At 40.4% G+C, this 17,511-nt stretch overlaps 1 protein-coding gene and 1 long non-coding RNA gene across 2 annotated transcripts in view; one reads left to right on the top strand and one right to left on the bottom strand.

The window, feature by feature from the left end:
* Positions 1-644: 644 nt before the first annotated feature.
* LOC139794362 (uncharacterized) lies at positions 645-3,392 on the bottom strand. The gene is made up of 3 exons (XR_011725088.1): positions 2,645-3,392; positions 1,837-2,528; positions 645-1,779 (listed from the first exon to the last, which is right to left on the bottom strand). It is a non-coding gene; the product is annotated as an uncharacterized lncRNA (long non-coding RNA).
* Positions 3,393-3,574: 182 nt separating this feature from the next.
* The window catches only part of PPP1R21 (protein phosphatase 1 regulatory subunit 21), a 37,136-nt gene continuing 23,199 nt past the window's right edge, over positions 3,575-17,511 (top strand). Inside the window, exons 1-9 of the mRNA XM_071739827.1 lie at positions 3,575-3,730; positions 6,860-6,928; positions 7,317-7,463; positions 9,485-9,586; positions 10,318-10,482; positions 10,579-10,637; positions 12,864-12,958; positions 15,140-15,192; positions 17,124-17,273. Coding sequence (XP_071595928.1) covers positions 3,671-3,730; positions 6,860-6,928; positions 7,317-7,463; positions 9,485-9,586; positions 10,318-10,482; positions 10,579-10,637; positions 12,864-12,958; positions 15,140-15,192; positions 17,124-17,273 — 900 coding nt within the window. The 5' untranslated portion in view covers positions 3,575-3,670. The remainder of the gene's footprint in view (positions 3,731-6,859; positions 6,929-7,316; positions 7,464-9,484; positions 9,587-10,317; positions 10,483-10,578; positions 10,638-12,863; positions 12,959-15,139; positions 15,193-17,123; positions 17,274-17,511) is intronic.

The raw sequence follows: 17,511 nt of genomic DNA, 5'->3' as shown, positions 1-17,511 counted from the left end.
TGATCAACACATCATGTTTCAGCTTGCGTTAAGTCCTGCTGCTGTAATGTGTACTGATATTCATGTGGGTGGGTATGCAGAAGGCAGTATTTTGGGGATCCTGTAGCAACCACCCCACGGTTGGTATTCCACTCACTTGACTTCTCTGACTCTGAACTTGTGATGACAGGATCAGCCCTTTCAGGTCCAAAGGAGGGCAACTAGGCTGGTGAAGGGACTCGAGCACAGGCCCTATGAAGACAGGCTGAGAGAGCTGGGGCTGTTCAGCCTGAAGAAGAGGAGGCTCAGGGGAGACCTCATCACTCTCTACAACTCCCTGAAAGGAGGGGGTAGCCAGGTGGGAGTTGCTCTCTTTTCCCAGACGACTTTCAACAAGACAAGAGGGCACGGTCTCAAGTTGTGCCAGGGGAGGTTTAGGTTGGACATTAGAAAGAATTTCTTTACTGAGAGGGTGATCAAGCATTGGAATGGACTGCCCAGGGAAGTGGTGGATTCTCCGTCCCTGGAGATATTTAAAAAGAGACTGGATGTGGCACTCAGTGCCATGGTCTGGTAACTGCAGTGATAGTGGATCAAGGGTTGGACTTGATGATCTCTGAGGTCCCTTCCAACCCAGCCAGTTCTATGATTCTATGATTCTTTTCAATGAGATGCTTAGTCACTGACAGGGAAGCATTACAACACCATGCTGAAGCAACCTGCAGCGTGCACCTCCCCTGTGCAGTGGCTGGACAACCTTGCTCTCTAGGAAGAGAAGAGTAGTAAGAAAGTACATGAGAGGAAACAGCCCAATAAATACAGCTGAAAGAAGGGGAAATAGCACTGCAGCTGCAATGCCAAATTAAAAGGATCTGAGAATTTCCTATGAGAGTTTTGTAACAAAACAAGTCACGTAATCTGGGGAACTTTGACTCCAGCCTCTTATCAAACGTTACCATGGAATGGTGATAAATTACAACATTTTATGTCCCTGACATTATAGGGATCCCAAGTCCATGTGAAACTGGGTAAGAGACAGGACCACTTTAAAATACAGGCTGGGATGAAGTTTCAAATACACTGAAGTAAAGATGATGAGCCTAAAAACCCTGCAGTCAGCTCTCATCCCTACAGCCTTTAAGCAGTGAAAGCACCCATCTTCTGATTCACCCCATCCACTTTTAAGGAATTTTAAGGTATTTTAAGGAAACTGGCATCTACAATAAATGCCCTGTATAGTGTACATTTGGGTCTTGCCATTCTAGATGAAAGGAGGCAAACAAATTCTGCATTCCTCTAGCCTGAATGCTGGCTGCCCAGCTAGAAACACTCTTGTTCTCAGTGGGAAAACAATTCACCTGATACAACTAGGTACTGTAAGTCCCCCAGCTCCCTTTCCCAGCTCTCAGCTCTGAAACCCCTCTGACAGGATCTGCTGCACTAGATCCAAAGAGAAAATTTTATCACAAAGGCATCTTTAAGCATAGCAAAAAACAGTACTACTATATTTTGCAAAATATTTTAAAACAATTTCAACCTAATGTTTGTTGAAAGACATATCCTAGAAAGCGCAAACCCAAAAATACAGGCTAAGAATCAATTGTGTATTTTTTCTAATAATTTTCCAGTATAAAATTTACTGCACTGATATACCACGTAAGGTATGCTGCTGTTAGCCCTGGTGTGCTGAACAGAAATTGCAAACTCCATTTACTTCACTAAGAACTTCCTTAGGGAATAGAAAATGGAGTGGAAGGAGTAGTCTATCGTGGCTCTAATGTAAAAAACCCATAGAGCTTCCTTATTTCTTATTCCAGTATTGCTATTTAAACCTTTCTGCTCATGCAGAGCAGCAACAAGATCATTTGGATGAATAGTGACAATATAAGCTTTGCTTTTTTTCCCCCCTTTTAGATTTCTTAAAAGTGTGCAGTGTGTCTTCTTGGCAATATGGATCAGCGACATGTCCTTCAACACTAAGACTTCCTGGGGAGATACAAACATATGCAGCAATCTGGCCACCATATCCTATTTAGTTCTTGCCAACTACACTAGTGGGATGAGCAAAGTAATAGCATCCACCATCACAGCCTCAAGACTAAGGAAAAGGATGAGCTTACATCCAGGCACCTACTATCTACTCCTACTTAAAAGAAACAATGAGAAAGGGAGGTAAGAAAATTATGATTTAGCACCTCTAGCACTGCCCACTACTGAGGAAAGGCTATGAAGACACCATGATAAAATCAAGTAGAAAAAAAAAAGATACCATGGAAACTGAACAAAAATAATAATTTGCTGTTACATCTTTATCACATCCCAGGAAGACCTTAGCCTTCAAATCACCAGATGCCCAGCCTATACTGGTGAAGAATCATCACATTTTTGCAGTATGATACTTTTCCTTACACATCTGTTTCCAGTCATTTTCAGAAACAAAAGCCTGCATTGGCTGGATATCCGACGGGACCAAATGCATCTATTACGATGTCTTTAGATTCTGCTTAAAGAGTGCTGATGATGTATACACATTTAAATGTCTGGTAAATCTGAGGATAAAGGAGAAGAAAATAGGAGATAATTAGCACAGCCTAAGTGATCTCTAGAGGAGGATGGCTGAAAGATGGAGAAGCTGAAAGGCAGCTCTTGAAACAAAGGGACCGACAGGGTGGAGACATCAGAGCAGGGCTTCCCCCAGGGAACCACAGAGCGCACACACTCAAGACGACTCCCGAGACGCTGGAATTCCTTTCCGCAGGTTGCGAGCAAGCGGGCGGCACTGCAGGGACATCCGTGTGCTCCTTCATTAGGATGGAATGGCACTTACGGCAGGAGGAAGGGACAAGCGCTGGCACTGACTCATCCCATCCCTGCCACTCACGAACCGTGGGAAAGCATTTAGCCGCTTTTTGTTTAATTAATCCACCTTGCACGGAGCTGCAAAAGCCGCATTTGTTTCAGGTTCGGTGGGTACGACGTGCCTGACCTTAGACAGCGGCTGCAGTGCCCTCTGACGGCGTCACGCACGTAGCCTCCTTCCCCCGCGGGCAGCTGACAGGCCCCAGGCCTCACCCCCTCCCCGGGCGACACAGCCCCAGCCTCAGGGCTCTCACCCCAACACCCACACACAACGGCGGCGGCACCGCCCGAACCTCCGCCGCCCGGGCTGCCCGGCGGCCGCTGCGCGAACCACAGGCGTAGGCCCGGGGCCGGGACTCCCCCTAGCGACAGCCCAGCCACAGCCGGGAGCGGCGGGGCCGCCCGGATACGCTGTCCAGGGCTGGGATGGCGCCGGCCCCCGCCCGCCCCCTCCCGCGGAGGAGACGGCTTCCGCGCTCGGCCGGTGCTTTTTGGGTGGGGCAGGGCCCCGTAGCCTCGAGGCCGCGCAGGGCCCGGCAGCCGTCACTATGGCAACTGAGGCGGCCTGGACCGCCCCACTGGTGTCGGGTGGCCCAGCCTCCCCCCGCCCCTTTTTCCGCCCCCGTCCCCTTTAGGCCCCTCCTTACCCCCGTGCCGCCATCTTGGAAGTTGCGTCAAGATGGTGGCGCCGGCAGCTTGAGCCCCGCTCCTCCCCCCGCCTCATGGCGTCGGGGCGGCGTGCTGACGCCTGAACCCGGAAGTGCGTCTTCCCTTGGCGGGCGCGCGGGGCCGGCGGCTGCGTTACCGCCGGCTGCGTTCCGGCGGCGAGGGGATGGCGGCCGCCGCGGAGCTGCAGGCGAAGTACCAGAAGCTGGCGCAGGAGTACTCCAAGGTATCAGGCGCCAGTGCCCGGCCCCCGTGCTCCGCCAGCGGCGGCCGCCGCCGCCTCCCTACCGTCCGGCGCTCTGATGGGACGGGGCGTTCCCCCCTCTGCCCGCGGGGCTGTCCCTGCCCTGCTGTGCCCGGGAGCCACTGTGGGGCGGCGGGGTCCGGAGCTCTCCCCTTGCCTTCGGCGCCGTGCTCCAGCTGAGCGGGGCTGGTCAGAGTGGGTCTTCGTGGCGGCCTGAAGCATTAGGGGCCCGAAGGCCGCCTCTTCTTGAGGTGAAGTTAAACTTGGGCAGACGCGGCAGGTGCGAGTTTGCAGGTGCTTAAATCCCGCGGCATTGCCGGGTGCAGGCTCGGCACACCGGGGTGAGGTGCGGAGTGACCTCGTCTGCAAAGCATTCACCGGGACGTGTAATGGTTTCAGCTGCACCAGGGGGGTGAAAGTCGCTGTGCTTTCCCTGACTTCTTCACCCCTCTGTCAGGCGTGAGGCTAAGTTATTTCTGGGTGTGAGCATTGGTTGAGATCTTGGGTTTGTCTCTTACACCCAGACTCTGAGTTTGCTTTGACTCGTGGATGTGGGGATTCAGTGGTGTCAGTAGTGCTTGCAGTGATGTTGGAAGTGAGGACACTTGAGTCCACATTTGCCTTCTGGCCGTTCCAGTTCTTCTGCAGTTGCCCTGAGAGACTGTTCTTCCCGTTTCTCCTGCTATATTTAGTAGTGTTTACAGACTTTTGGCCTGTAAAGATTACTTTTCCTTTTCGAAGTGCTTGAGATAATTTCTTAAATGGTGAAGTCTTGGTTAATACAGAACTTTGCTTTCTTGTTCTTTTACTAAAAGGAAGAGGAAACTGTTGGTCTTAAATGGCATGGTTCTTAAGTAGGCTTGGGAAAGAAAGCCAAGAAAGCTGAGGGTTTTTGTAGCCTAGCTTAAGAGTGTTTGGCACAAGGTACTTGACTGTTTCTGATACTTTTCCTTGGATCACAGAACAATGCATCTTTAAATACTGCTCTCTTTGAAACTGCTCTAGAAGAAAAACACACAGCATCAAAATTTTTCACAGATACAGATTTATTTTTTTTTAATGCTTCCCCAAGATTTAATTAAGAAAACTATAGGTCCCAGAGTTCATATTTCTTGTTGCTTTCGACAGAGGCTCTGCTGTATTTTACAGATCAAAAATGGCTCAAGTTCATCTCTGTATTTCTTTTATGAAGTTTGTACTAGCTGTTGAATATGCTCCCTTTAATTTTACCTATAGATCCTTACTGAGTACATACATTGCATTGAACATACCCCTAGGAAACTGCATGCTACCTTTACTTTGGAGACTTGCAATTGGGAGGCCATGTAAAGGTACCTGATTTGCTGCTTGATTTGTGAATGAAACATTGCAATGTGGATCTTTAGACAATACCTTCTGAAAGTTCCAGATGCTGGATCCTCTTTCTTTTAGTACCCTGGTGCTCAAAAGCTTTCTTTGAACTTCATCTTGCAACTTAGAGCCTGTGATGTTTTATTGGTTCTTGTGGGATCTATTTTTTTTGGTCTCATCCGCCTTCTTGTGCAGCAGCCTCAGGGCACTGTGGGACCCCATTTGCAGTTAGCTGTCCTTTTTTGTGTGAATGATCAGTTTCTTCCACTGGCTGTTTATTACGTGCAGGTGGAAACAGAGTAGTCCTGGAAGGCTATTTGCCTGCTTACATAAAGCCAAGGAGAGAAATAGACAAGAGCTTGGTAGACTCAAAAAGTGCCAAGGGAAGTGCTTGTCAAAGGATTGCTTTCCTTCTCTGTTCTCAGAGCAGTCCAGAAAAAGGTTGAGTGTTTTCACAGTCTCTTAATCCCCTGGAATGGCAGTTTCTGGCTCTCACACAACCCAAATGTAGTAGTCAAAAAGGTCTTTCAACTTGTGGCAGCCTTTGGTGGGTCACACTTAGCATAGGTGTCTCAATGCAGCATGACTGAGCTACTGTGTTCCATTGTTGCAGCTGGTATGTTCCTGCATTAGTAGCTGTGGCAGAAAAAAAGGTGTAGAAAACTACTGCATTGCTTTTTCTTGCTAGGGATGCCCTGTGCTGCAAAGTTTTCCTGTGGTGCTCTTGCAAGTTTCTTCTCTTGCCACTGTGATGCCTGAGTAGCACAGTGGGAATACTGCAGGGCAAAAACCTGGGCTTAGAAATGTCAACTGACTTTTGACCTTTCAAATATAGTTGGTCGTCAGACTGAAAAGGTTAGCCATTGCTGTTTGGAATTGAATTATGCCAGAAGTATTCCCAACACTATACAAACCCTTTTAATTTAGATCTGCAACAGTTGGACTCAGACATGTCAAATGAATACAAACTGCCAGTGAAGAAACCAGGATTTGAGCCATTATCAAGGAATGGGAAGATGGAACTGTTGGTATCCTCACTACTGCAGGGTAGAGGAATTCTGAGAAGAGAGTGGGAAATAAATTTATTGAGTATCACCTTTCACCATAGTGATTTTTAGCTAAGATTTGTGAACTTATAAGTAAGTCTTAGAGGACTTTTTTTTTTCTATTTTTTTAATCTGTTTTCCTTACATGATTCTCAAGCTGTTCTCTGGGTCGTCTGCTGATAACAGTAATATGTTTGCATTAGAATATAGTTAAGCTCTACTTGAACTGAGACAGATTTTGACTGTGTTTTGAGCTCTGCCTAAGTTCTAGAATCAGTCATGAACAATTCTGGGGAGGAGGGGGACAGAAATAGCGCTGAAAATGAGCAAGAATGTGATTAGTAAAGGAAGAAGTTGCACCTTCTCAGTATTTGTTCACTGTTCTTCAAACTTTAACTATATTTAGGTAACTGATCTTCTAAGATATTTATTACAAGTGATGTTCTATTTGACCAATATGTCCAGATGTTGGAAAAACTTATAATTTCTTGGTAACTCTCAATGTGAACTCTCAATGTGAACTCTCAATATGAACTCTCAATATGGATATATTTTTCAATGTGATACCACTACTGTCTACCTGAACAGAATCTTTCACAATGTGTGTGTATCTGGCACTCTCATGAGAGGACAGGATGTGGTATGCACATTCTAAAAAAATATTTTTTATTTTTTCTTTTGTCTTGCATAGTTACTGGCTTTTCTTATTTTTCAGCTTCGAGCTCAAAACCAAGTATTGAAAAAAGGAGTCGTAGATGAGCAAGCAAACTCTGCTTCTTTGAAGGTAATCTCTAAAAGCTGTGTCAGATGTGTTAATCTGTGACAAAATAGGTAAATGGGAATATTTTACTGAGAATATTGTGATTAAAAGAATGAAGAAGAAACTTGAGTAAGATTTCTGTTCTGCAATTGGACTTCATTGTCCTCTGTAGGTGCTGACTTTGTAAAAGTGGAAGATTGCTTCTTGATGATGAATTTATAGAATGCAGTACCTATTTGAGTGTGATCTGTGGGCAGCTCAAGGAAGTGAAATTTAGTTTTTAGTTTCGAAGCAAGACTTTGTCTCTTCAGATAGTGAAAAAAGCAATTTTTTAATGTGTTTTTATGATACTGCTTGTTAAATGCATGTGTAAAAGTAAGTGTGAAAGTTTTGAAATTCTTTGGTCATTCAGGAGCAACTGAAAATGAAGGATCAGTCACTGAGAAAGCTGCAACAAGAAATGGACAGTTTGACCTTTCGAAATCAGCAGCTTGCCAAACGGGTGGAGTTGCTTCAAGATGAACTTGCACTAAGTGAAGCTAGAGGCAAGAAGAACAAGGTATGTGCTGAAGGCAAAAAACTGTGCTTAGTAGATGTCTGCTTCTCACCTGTCAGTATCTCATCCTCATTTCTAGTAGTAGTTATTGGTGTCAAGGGGTGAGCTCAGTGTTTTTATCAGAGCTTGTGTTATTAACCAATGCTAGTGAAAATTCCCACAAAGCAGATATTGATACATAAAATATATGCTAAGTAGTTTTGTACTCTTCTTTCTAGTGCATCAGCTAACTGATGCTGAATTGATATGTCCTAGGTATTTATTAGGTGTTCAAAATGCTGGGAAAGACCTTGGGGCTCTGTTATTAGCCTGGTTTTATGAAGAAAACTGATCACTATTCATTTCCTATCCCCACCTCCTTGTTTTGTAGTTTTCATGTCAATGGTTAACTCTTCAGCCTACGGTTGTAGCTTTTTTACTAGGGCCTTATGTAACTCTTGTAAAGTGCTTCATATTTCTAATATTATTTTTAAATGACAGAATAATTTTGGTACTTAAATCTTTCTGTGCCAAAATGCTTGCTGATTAAACCTGCTTATACCATGATCTGTCTGGGGCAGCCATGTCTTCTGAGGATAATGGCAGACTTTTAGGAATGGTATGTCTGGACTTAAGTAATTTTAAAACATACTTTGCTACATTCATCTTATGAGGAAACCCTTCGTAATTACTGTGAACCTTTTCTTTTTTTTGTTAGCTCTCAAACTCCTGTAGCTATCAAGACAGACATTAACAAATTAGTTCAACTGATGAGTAATACAGTCATCTTCTTTACTTTTTCTCCCTCGTGTGTTTTCTTGCTATCCATTTCCTTGACAAGCATAGTGGCTCTGACTTTATTTACTACAATGCACAAATAATTTGTTTTTCCAAATTCAGATTGCTCCTTCTGTTCTTTTATTTCATGTTATCTAACTGACCGTGTCACTAGAGGTGTTTCCAAATTTTGAAGGATCGCAGCCTTGCTCGGGTGTCTTTGCAGACTGTTGCCACTGAGTTTCTTTCTTGTTCAGCTGTTGGAATGCAGTTCTGAATTTCTTTTGTGAAGTTTGTACTAGCTGTTGAATATCCTCCCTTTAATTTTACCTATAGATCCTTACTGAGTACATACATTGCATTGAACATACCCCTAGGAAACTGCATGCTACCTTTACTTTGGAGACTTGCAATTGGGAGACCATGTTAATCTCATCTAAAGCCATTTAGATTAAGGCAGGTAGGTGATCTGTGTCAGACTGCAATCCTTTTAGAAGGAGGACTGCATATGCCTGTACCTCAGGTGTTGTTTGTAGGTTGACATAAAATGCCGAGGTGGCTTAGCTCTCCTAGCTGTCCCAAAGACTTGAAGTTCAGTGTTAAGTTTAAACATAACCAATCTCCCTTTTATCTGGTCATGGTACTACCTTTGTTTTGGAAAAGCAGAGAAGCTGTGTGGGATTCACTGGTTGTCTCTTGAGTCTTGGATGAAATGGGTGAAAAATGAGGAAACAATTGGCAGAGACCTGCCTGTAGACTCAGGGAAGTTTGTGGACATTAAAGACACTGTGTTTTCCAGTGCCGCTTTGTGCTACAGCTTGCCACAGGGTAGTGCACTTTCAGTGGTTATTCCTGGTCCCTGTTTACACCAGAACAGCTTACACCTGTACACTTGTGTGGAGATGTGCCTTGCACACAGCTCCCAAACCAAATAAGCCTCTGTGCACAGGGTTTCGTATTACTGGCTGCGTGGCCAAATAGGCACCTGCACATAAGGAAATTTAATGTGTGTGTGAATGGGGTGCTGGAGTAGAGGCTTTCCTGAGTCCTTATTGGACAGCTGCTTTACTGGTGTTACAGTAAAGTGCTGCCTTTAGGCTCAAGCTGTATGCAGTATGCATACCTCTTGATATGTTAATCAGTGTAAGGTGTATACTTGCATGCCTTTACTGGGAATTAGCAATGTGTAGTATTTTCAGATACTTGGCAATGGTCTTTGGGATACCCTCAGAGACTTGGAGATAACGGTTGAATTTTCTTTGTTTTAGAAAAGTGCAGAATCCTCATCTCAGTTGAGTCAAGAGCAGAAAAGTGTCTTCAGTGAAGATCTTCAGAAGAAGATAGAAGAGAATGAACGGTTACATATACTTGTGAGTGAAACTTTTTCAGCCTTTCCATTTAGTTCAGAAAGCTGGTCAAATGAACAAAGAGAGAAGATTAAATGGCTTCTGAAAACTAGTGAGTCTAGAAGCTTAGTTGTATGAAAACCAGTAGATTAGATTGGATGGCTTGTTTATAAAGAAGTTCACTGGCCAAATGTTTTATTTACGTATTTTACATAAATATTTATTTGTGTATTTATTTATGTAATTTTACTTTAGATTAAAACAGTATATAGGATAACTTGCATAACATGTATGTTTTTGTGTTTAGATATTTTACTTTTGGTGATGCTGAGGTACTCTGCTGAAAATAGCCACAGAGTTCATTCTCACTGCAAACTTATTTTTAATTCACTGTTTCAGAATTGCCTTAAAGCTTAAAATATTTTCTTCAAGTCGCTGTAGTTAAATCAGGAAGTAAATTACATTATGTTGCTTTCGAAAGCTTGAAGAAAAAACTTAGAGGTCAAGTATAATTTTTCAGGTACATGCTGTTAGTCAGCAGTGTATTTAAAGTATGCTTGGTGCTACAAAACTTTAATAAACACAAAGTTCTTAGTTCCTGAATGTTTTCTCTGTAAATATCATCATGAAATTTCTCTTTTTCTGAGAACTAGTACTTGTTATTAGCCTGGACTTGCTAATTAAGTTGTTGTAACTCTTAGGAGTAGATTCTGTAGTAAAATGAAGCTTTCATCTGAGTTCTTAATTTCTTTTAGTTCTTTGAAGCAGACGAGCAGCACAAACGTTTAGAAGCGGAGCTGCGGACTAGACTTGAGGTTCTGGAAACTGATGCTGCTCAGCATCAGGCTGTGGTGGACAGTTTAACAAGGAAATACATGGATACCATAGAAAAGCTGCAGAATGATAAAGCCAAATTAGAAGTAAGGAATTATCTTGCTTGCAAGTATGAAAAATTTTGAAATGAAATGTCTTGCTGTGTCAGTACTTACATTGTGAGATTATCTTCTTGCATAAAGATCAAGTCTCAGACACTAGAAAGAGAAGCTAAGGACTGTAGGCTTCGAACCGAAGAATGGTAAGTGTTTTTATTTAATATACTGAAAAGATTTTAAGAAATAACTGCTGTAAAAAAGCTACTGCATTAATTTAGAGAATAATACCTTAAAAGATAACTTTGATATAGTTCAAAATACTATTTTGCTGGGCGACAGCACATTACACCAAGACTCTTCATATGAACCCCTTTTCTTCTGGGTATGTAACTAGACAATCAATTCCTCAGGTTCAAATTTTAGCAAGTGTTTCAATTGCCAAGCTATTTTAAGAAGCTGTGAAGTTGCTGAAAGCTTCAAGCATTTATTTGTAATGCTGTGGAAAGTAATCTTTTTAAAAACAGCTTCTAAAAACAAAGCTTGGGTGAAGTGTGCAGGGACAACAGACTAAAGGGTGTTTCAAAATTTACCTCTCCACCCCAAAAAACATCTTGAACAATTGCTTTTTGCTTCAGGTATAACACACTCAGAATATTGAAAGTTTTTGTTGAAGAATTGTATTGTTAGTTTTGGTATACCTTCATTGTATTTGAAGAAAAGTTGTAGAAAAAAGGAATGAGTTGAGGACTTTGGGACAAATCAGAGTGTGCTTGTCTTAAGTTCATGATTAAGGTACATTTTAAAAAGATGAATATGCAGTATATATCTCTAGTGTACTGGATAAAATACAGAATGAATAATGAGATGAAAAGTTTGTTCTTTCAAATGGTAACCTGAAGTGTGTGTGTGTGTGTATATATATATATATGTAAGTATACACACCTTGAAGTATATATTTTAATTATTTTGATAGATGCAGAGATATTCAAACTCCAGTAACTCCTCTAATGCAGGTCAGGGTTTTACTAAGACTGACTTAAAAAAATAGATCAAAGTTGTGTTCTGCTGATGTTTGCTTTTTTGTGGTGCTTGAGATACAGTGTAGTGTTAATCTGCTACTATTCAGTTCAGAGCTCGCTGTCCTGTTCTGTGATGACTGGGTGACTAGCAGCATTGTGAGAAATTATCCCTAACATTTAGGAAGGGTTGCTTTTTAAAAATAATAAAGCCTGACACTTCTTTATTTTGAACAATGAAATAACTATCCAATGAGCACATGAGAGAAGACTTCTTCATAGACTCCTAGAATGGTTTGGTTTGGAAAGGACCTTAAAGATCATCCAGTTCCACCCCCCCTGTCATGGGCAATGACACCTCCCACTAGACCAGGTTGCTCAAAGCCTGTGTTCCATACACATCCACACCTTCTCTGGGCAACCTATTCCAGTGTCTCACCAGCATCTTCAAGAGTATTTGCTCTCCTGTTTTTCCCACTCTTTCAGGGGAAGGGACCCATTAATGGTTGGACTTGATGATCTCAGATATTTTTCAACCATTTTTTTCATATCTTGCTTATCTTCTTTGGATTATTTTTCCCTGTTAGTTCTGATAAATTTCTTTGTATAAAATGTTTTTGTAAAAAAGGAAAAAACTGTCACTTTGACACTTTCCCCCTACCCTCTGGTATATGTGCAGGAGTTTGATTTCAAACTGTAAGTAAAATAATGAAGAATTTTAGGTCCTAGGTTGGGCAACATGCAGAATTTGGTCTGAATCAATATGCAGTAGTCTTTGTTGACATTTGTATCTGATGGTGGAGTATGTTACTGTTCATTTCAAGAATCTATACTCATTACTGGTAACCCTAATAACTTCGGTTCACATCTGTATATACAATCAAATGCAAGTGAAGCAGATCTACAGAAAAATCACTTGAGAATGCATCAGAAACATAATTGCCAAGTCTTGTGAGAATGGTTCGTATCACAGCAATATTTAAATATGGGGCTTTGAAAAGCTTGTGAGGTATTTTTTTATAATGATGTAACATTATCAACTATTTGCTACTTGCCTATTATGACACCACACTGGATATGTAGTAACTAACTTAAAGGCCCTTTTGCATTCTTGTTCCAATTCCAATAGAAAATAGTATCTTCCTATAGCTTATACAGCAGCTGTAGAATTGGAAAACAATATAAAGATGTTGATTGCATTTGATAGGGATTAAAATACAATGTCATACATGAAATATTGCACAAAGGATGGAAAGTATTCCTACTGTCTTATACCTGAATTCTAGAAAAGAGACATACCTGTTCCACTCAAGGAATGGTAAGCTTCAGTGGTGATGATATAGATTAAATTTTAAAGGTTTACAATATGTGTGTGTGTGTGTGTGGTTTTTCGTTTGTCTTTTTATTATTTAGCCAGCAACAGTTAAAGAATCTTCAAGCAGCTTTGGGCAGTAGACTGGAAGAATCTCTATGCATAATCAATGAAAAAGTACCTTTTAATGATACAAGTACGTATTGCCTTGGTCTGGGTTTCTTGTTTAATTTTGGGTATCTGTCTGGCAAAAGTACTCTATAAATTAAAATAAATTCACTGTAAGACATGATGGACATCTGAACAGACACTTGAAGATAATTACAATAGGTATGATACTAGTTATCACCTTGTTTAGTAATTTAAAATATCGAGGTCTTATATATCTGTCAAATGAAAATTAGAACTTCTGAAGACTTTTGAGTAATTTGCCTCTTGTCTTGCTTTGTGTTGGGAGAATATTGTGAAAGATGGAGGAATACTGTCAATATACTGGTTTCTTCACAAAAATTTCTTTAGTTACTCATCTCAGAATATTATTCTTATGCCACGTATATTCAAAACTGCAGTAAGTTAAGATGGGGATCATTTGTCTTTTCAGGAAATCCTTCGAATTTGAAGAATTTTACCTGAGGCAACTTTTTAAAAAAAATTTTTTTCCTGCTTCCTTTTCAACTGCTACTAAATAAACTGGAGTACAGAGCATACCATGAACTTAGGAATGCTAGTTGTTGCATTGCTGTGGTACCAGAATCAGTTAGTACCTCAGTAGTATTGTAAATAGTTTGAACATGGGGTTGTACTTGGCAGGCAGCACTCTGCTCCTCTGTGGCAATGAGACTAAGAGGATCTGTAATAGCTGAAAATAGTGAGAAGGAGCAGAGAAGTGAAAACAGACACAGACTGTTGAATTCCTGGGAGGTTTCATTGGAAGCTTTGCATTTTTAATTCGGCTTAGAACTTGATGACAAAAAACTTTTAATAGCCTTAGATTCTCTAAAATCTGATCTGATGGGGTCCTGCAGGGGTGAGCCTTCCAAGTTCTCTACTGGGTTGGCAACTCAGTAAGTCTTGTCTTGGAAACACCAGGTCATGTTCTCTTTGGGAAATGCTGACTATCTCAGCATGCTATGCTTAGGTGTTAGGGCCTTGAGTTGATAGCCTTTGCATTTGTTCCTGTCACAAAGATCACTTTGCCTGGCATATGCTGCCTGTTTCTACTTCTTTAGCTTCTTTAGTTGTTTTTTTTTGGTTTTTTTTTTTTTTTTACAGATGGTTATTTTAGTGACAACTTTGATGCAAATAATTTATCCTCTCACTCAGCTGCCATTTCATAATGTTTTTGCTAAGAAAACACTGCAAATAGTGAACAGCTCTTTAGTGACAGAAGGATGAGATAAACACAGGAGATGCTTGCTGTGGATTCCAGATGTCTTGCTATAGGCTCTGTAGATGTTTTTAATTGTGCAACTAACACCTGGCTCCAGTTTCAGTAACATTTAAATTACTTGTTGACTGCTAAACATGATTTTGAGGAAAGATAATTTTTGGACTATTTACATATGAGTAGGATTTGTTCATTTTTGGACAATGTTTTTTGTTACAAATGCAACTACCTCTTCCCATGTGTTGGCTGCTAAATGTGAATGGTACTGAAGAAGTAAGAGACTGTAGATTTCCTTTGTGTGCAAGTTTTAAACGGAAGTGATTAGTATTCCATTTAACTGAGGATGGATGTGATACTTTTTAAATCTGTCAGACTTCTAAGCTGTTCTCTAGGTACAAATATTCTTCTACCTCTTTAAAAACCGTGCCTGTTTGTAATTCAGTAAACAGCCTTGTTGCTTTGTAACTAACAGAATGCTGAAATACCTGGAGAGCACATCTTATTTTAAATTATTAACAAAGCAAGTACATACAGCAGCTTTTTCTTCAGACGTGCAAACCATTAAAATACATTTGTTATTTGACAGTCCCTGCAATTTGACAGTTACCTGCAATGTAATTTCCATATAATCTTAAAATTTCAGTCTTAAGAATGATTTTTTGGTTTAAAGATTTTCAGTCTTGCTAGTGATGAACACCGCTCTAATTTTGCAAGAGGGCTTGGTTCTTTCTTTTAAAATTCAGGGTGTTCAAATGGTTACATCTGATTTACAATCTGAGGCAAGTAAGTTTTTCTCTCTAGCTGGTCACAGAAACAGTTCTTAAGTGAGGCCTACTTTACTGAAGCCATTATCTTTTTAGTTAACATTACTTATATGAATAGTGATACTACTGCAATAAAATCTTGTATTTAAAAAAATAAATAGCTGTTTACCAATAAGTGTATCTTAAAAAAATATTTAAGTCCATTTAACTTAATTTTGTTCTGTAGGATCTAATCAATACAATGCTTTGAATGTACCATTACACAACAGAAGATACCAGGTAAGCACTTTATGTGGCTTCATATGTAAAGATACAACTTTCTACACTGGTAGTGATTAAAACCACTTTAGTGACCTGAAATTGCAGAAGATAGCCCATTGTGCTACTACATGGTATTTCCAGGAAAATTGTGTGCACAGAGCCTCTGTGCTTTTCAGAGGTAGTGTATGCTGTTCTTACAGCAAGGAGTCCAGCTGTCTGCTCACCTCACTTCACCAGAGTTCATTGATTGACTAGTGGCTGGTAATCATGTATGCCTTTCTAAAAATAATGGCAAAAAGGTTTAATATTTGTCTCTCAGGTACTGCAGGTAACTGAGTTGCTTAGCATAGTAAAAGAATGTAAGCTAGTACTTCTCTAAAGTTGGTTAAAACCACATTAATTTAGATGTTTTAAGCTTTTTTGTTGAAAAAAGACAGTTTTGGTATCTTAAGCTTCTTGAGCTTTGTCAGTCACATAACTTGAGCCCCAAAGAATGTTTATATCAAGCTATACATTGGTGTGTATGCTTGAATACTATATTAGTTAATATTGTTACTGTTTCTGTTTTACTGTAATTTCACCAATTTCCTTGGTAATCTGGTTTACTTATTTACATATTAAAAAATGAATATTTGTTTTTCTGTGAATAGCTACATTTAGTAAGACTTTACAGTAGCAAGTCAGATACCTTGATGCAGTCAAGATTTTCCTGTTATGCTACCACTGAGGATGGGTTCTGTAGCACTCAGTGGTTTTAATCTTTGCTTTTATAATATATCTTGAATCTTCAAGTTAGTGATGTCAAATAGCTGCTTTCTCCCTTCTTCAGCAGTGCTTGTAGGAGACCTTGTTCTTATGTATGCTGTGGAAGCAGGTGATATGTCACCAGTTTTATTATGGAAGTAGCTTTAAATTAGCCTGGTGCCAAGTACTAGGAAAATCTGAATAACTGCTGAGAGAGTTTCTCCCTTTACAGTTTTCTGCTGGCACTATGTCAGTGAGTCTTACACTTCAAAACCTGCAGTCCTGAAAATGTTCCAGGACATATTTTTGACTGGTTTTGCCAGTGGAGGCACTGCTACTGCATTAGCACAGGCTGCAGTGTAAGGGACAGCAAAACAGTAATGTTGTCTATTTTCCTTCCTTGCATAGCTAACACACACAAATTGCTACAATGACTGCATTTATTTATCAGGAATACATAGCATTCCTGATCCATAATCAAGATTCATTCAATGGAACACTTCATTGCAGCAATAGGAATACATCTCTGAATGACAAGTCATCCTTGGCTGAAATGTCACTGTAACCTAATTCTCTTACGATAGAGTAAATCACAGCAGAGTATGGTTTTCTTTCCTGTTGCCTTTGTTTTTTTCAGAATATTTTGGTTTAATTTCTTGGATAACTTCCTACTGCACTAAAGCCATAGAAAATCCTTATTCACGAGCAGCAGCTTGTTTCTGTCAAGGGAGAAAATCAGATTTGAGTGTTACTGGTTAGAGAAGCAGACCCTTTTTATTCTGGAAGAAAACCTCATTGTTTTTTGCTAGTTCAATTAAGTTTCTTTGCAGCCAGGTGTTAGAAAGTTTTCTCTATCATCACAGTGGAAGAACTGAGCTATTGCCAGCAATTAGTCTTACTGGTCTTTAGAAACCCTAATTTCAAAGATGGTTTCTGTACGTGTTCCTGTGGCCTGTAGCTTGAGAAATTAATCAAAGACAAAGCATAACCTGAGGTATGAAACAAAAATGTATTTTGTCATCCCAGAAAAACAGCTGAGTGGCATTGTTCACTGAATAAAATTCAGTTCACTGAGTAAAATTTTAAAATTAAGTTCAAGATAATTACTGCTAAATCATTGATAGTATTTTTTCATTAAGTCATAGAATTCTTTTCTGTTTTAAATAGCTACATGTCAAATATAATTTTATAACTTCTCTTTACAGCTGAAGTTGCGAGACCTTGCTGGCCAGGCACTGGCTTTTGTTCAGGAATTCGTAACAGCTCTCTTAAACTTCCATACATACACTGAGCAGAAGGTACAGATTTTTCCCATTGATTCTGCCACAGATACTATATCACCATTAAATCAGAAGGTAAATCTTACAGATTTCAGCTACAAGTATATTCAGTTGTGTAGATTTAAGTGAGTGAATGATCTTTGTCATGCACCTTTACTGGAATGCTATGAGTGTTTTCTGTGAGGCAGCCTTTCCTGCATGTGAAGTCTTTTCCATTGTGTGAATTCTCTGAATGTGGGCAAAGGTATACCTGCCAAGAGTACTTTTCCCTTCTGCCTTTGCTGCAAGAGCACTATAATAGTCAAATCAAAGC

This window comes from Heliangelus exortis, chromosome 3, assembly GCF_036169615.1.
Source record: "Heliangelus exortis chromosome 3, bHelExo1.hap1, whole genome shotgun sequence".
NCBI classification, from domain to species: Eukaryota; Metazoa; Chordata; class Aves; order Apodiformes; family Trochilidae; genus Heliangelus; species Heliangelus exortis.
Note: the sequence above shows the minus strand (reverse complement) of the source record. Positions and strands in the feature narration are given on the sequence as shown.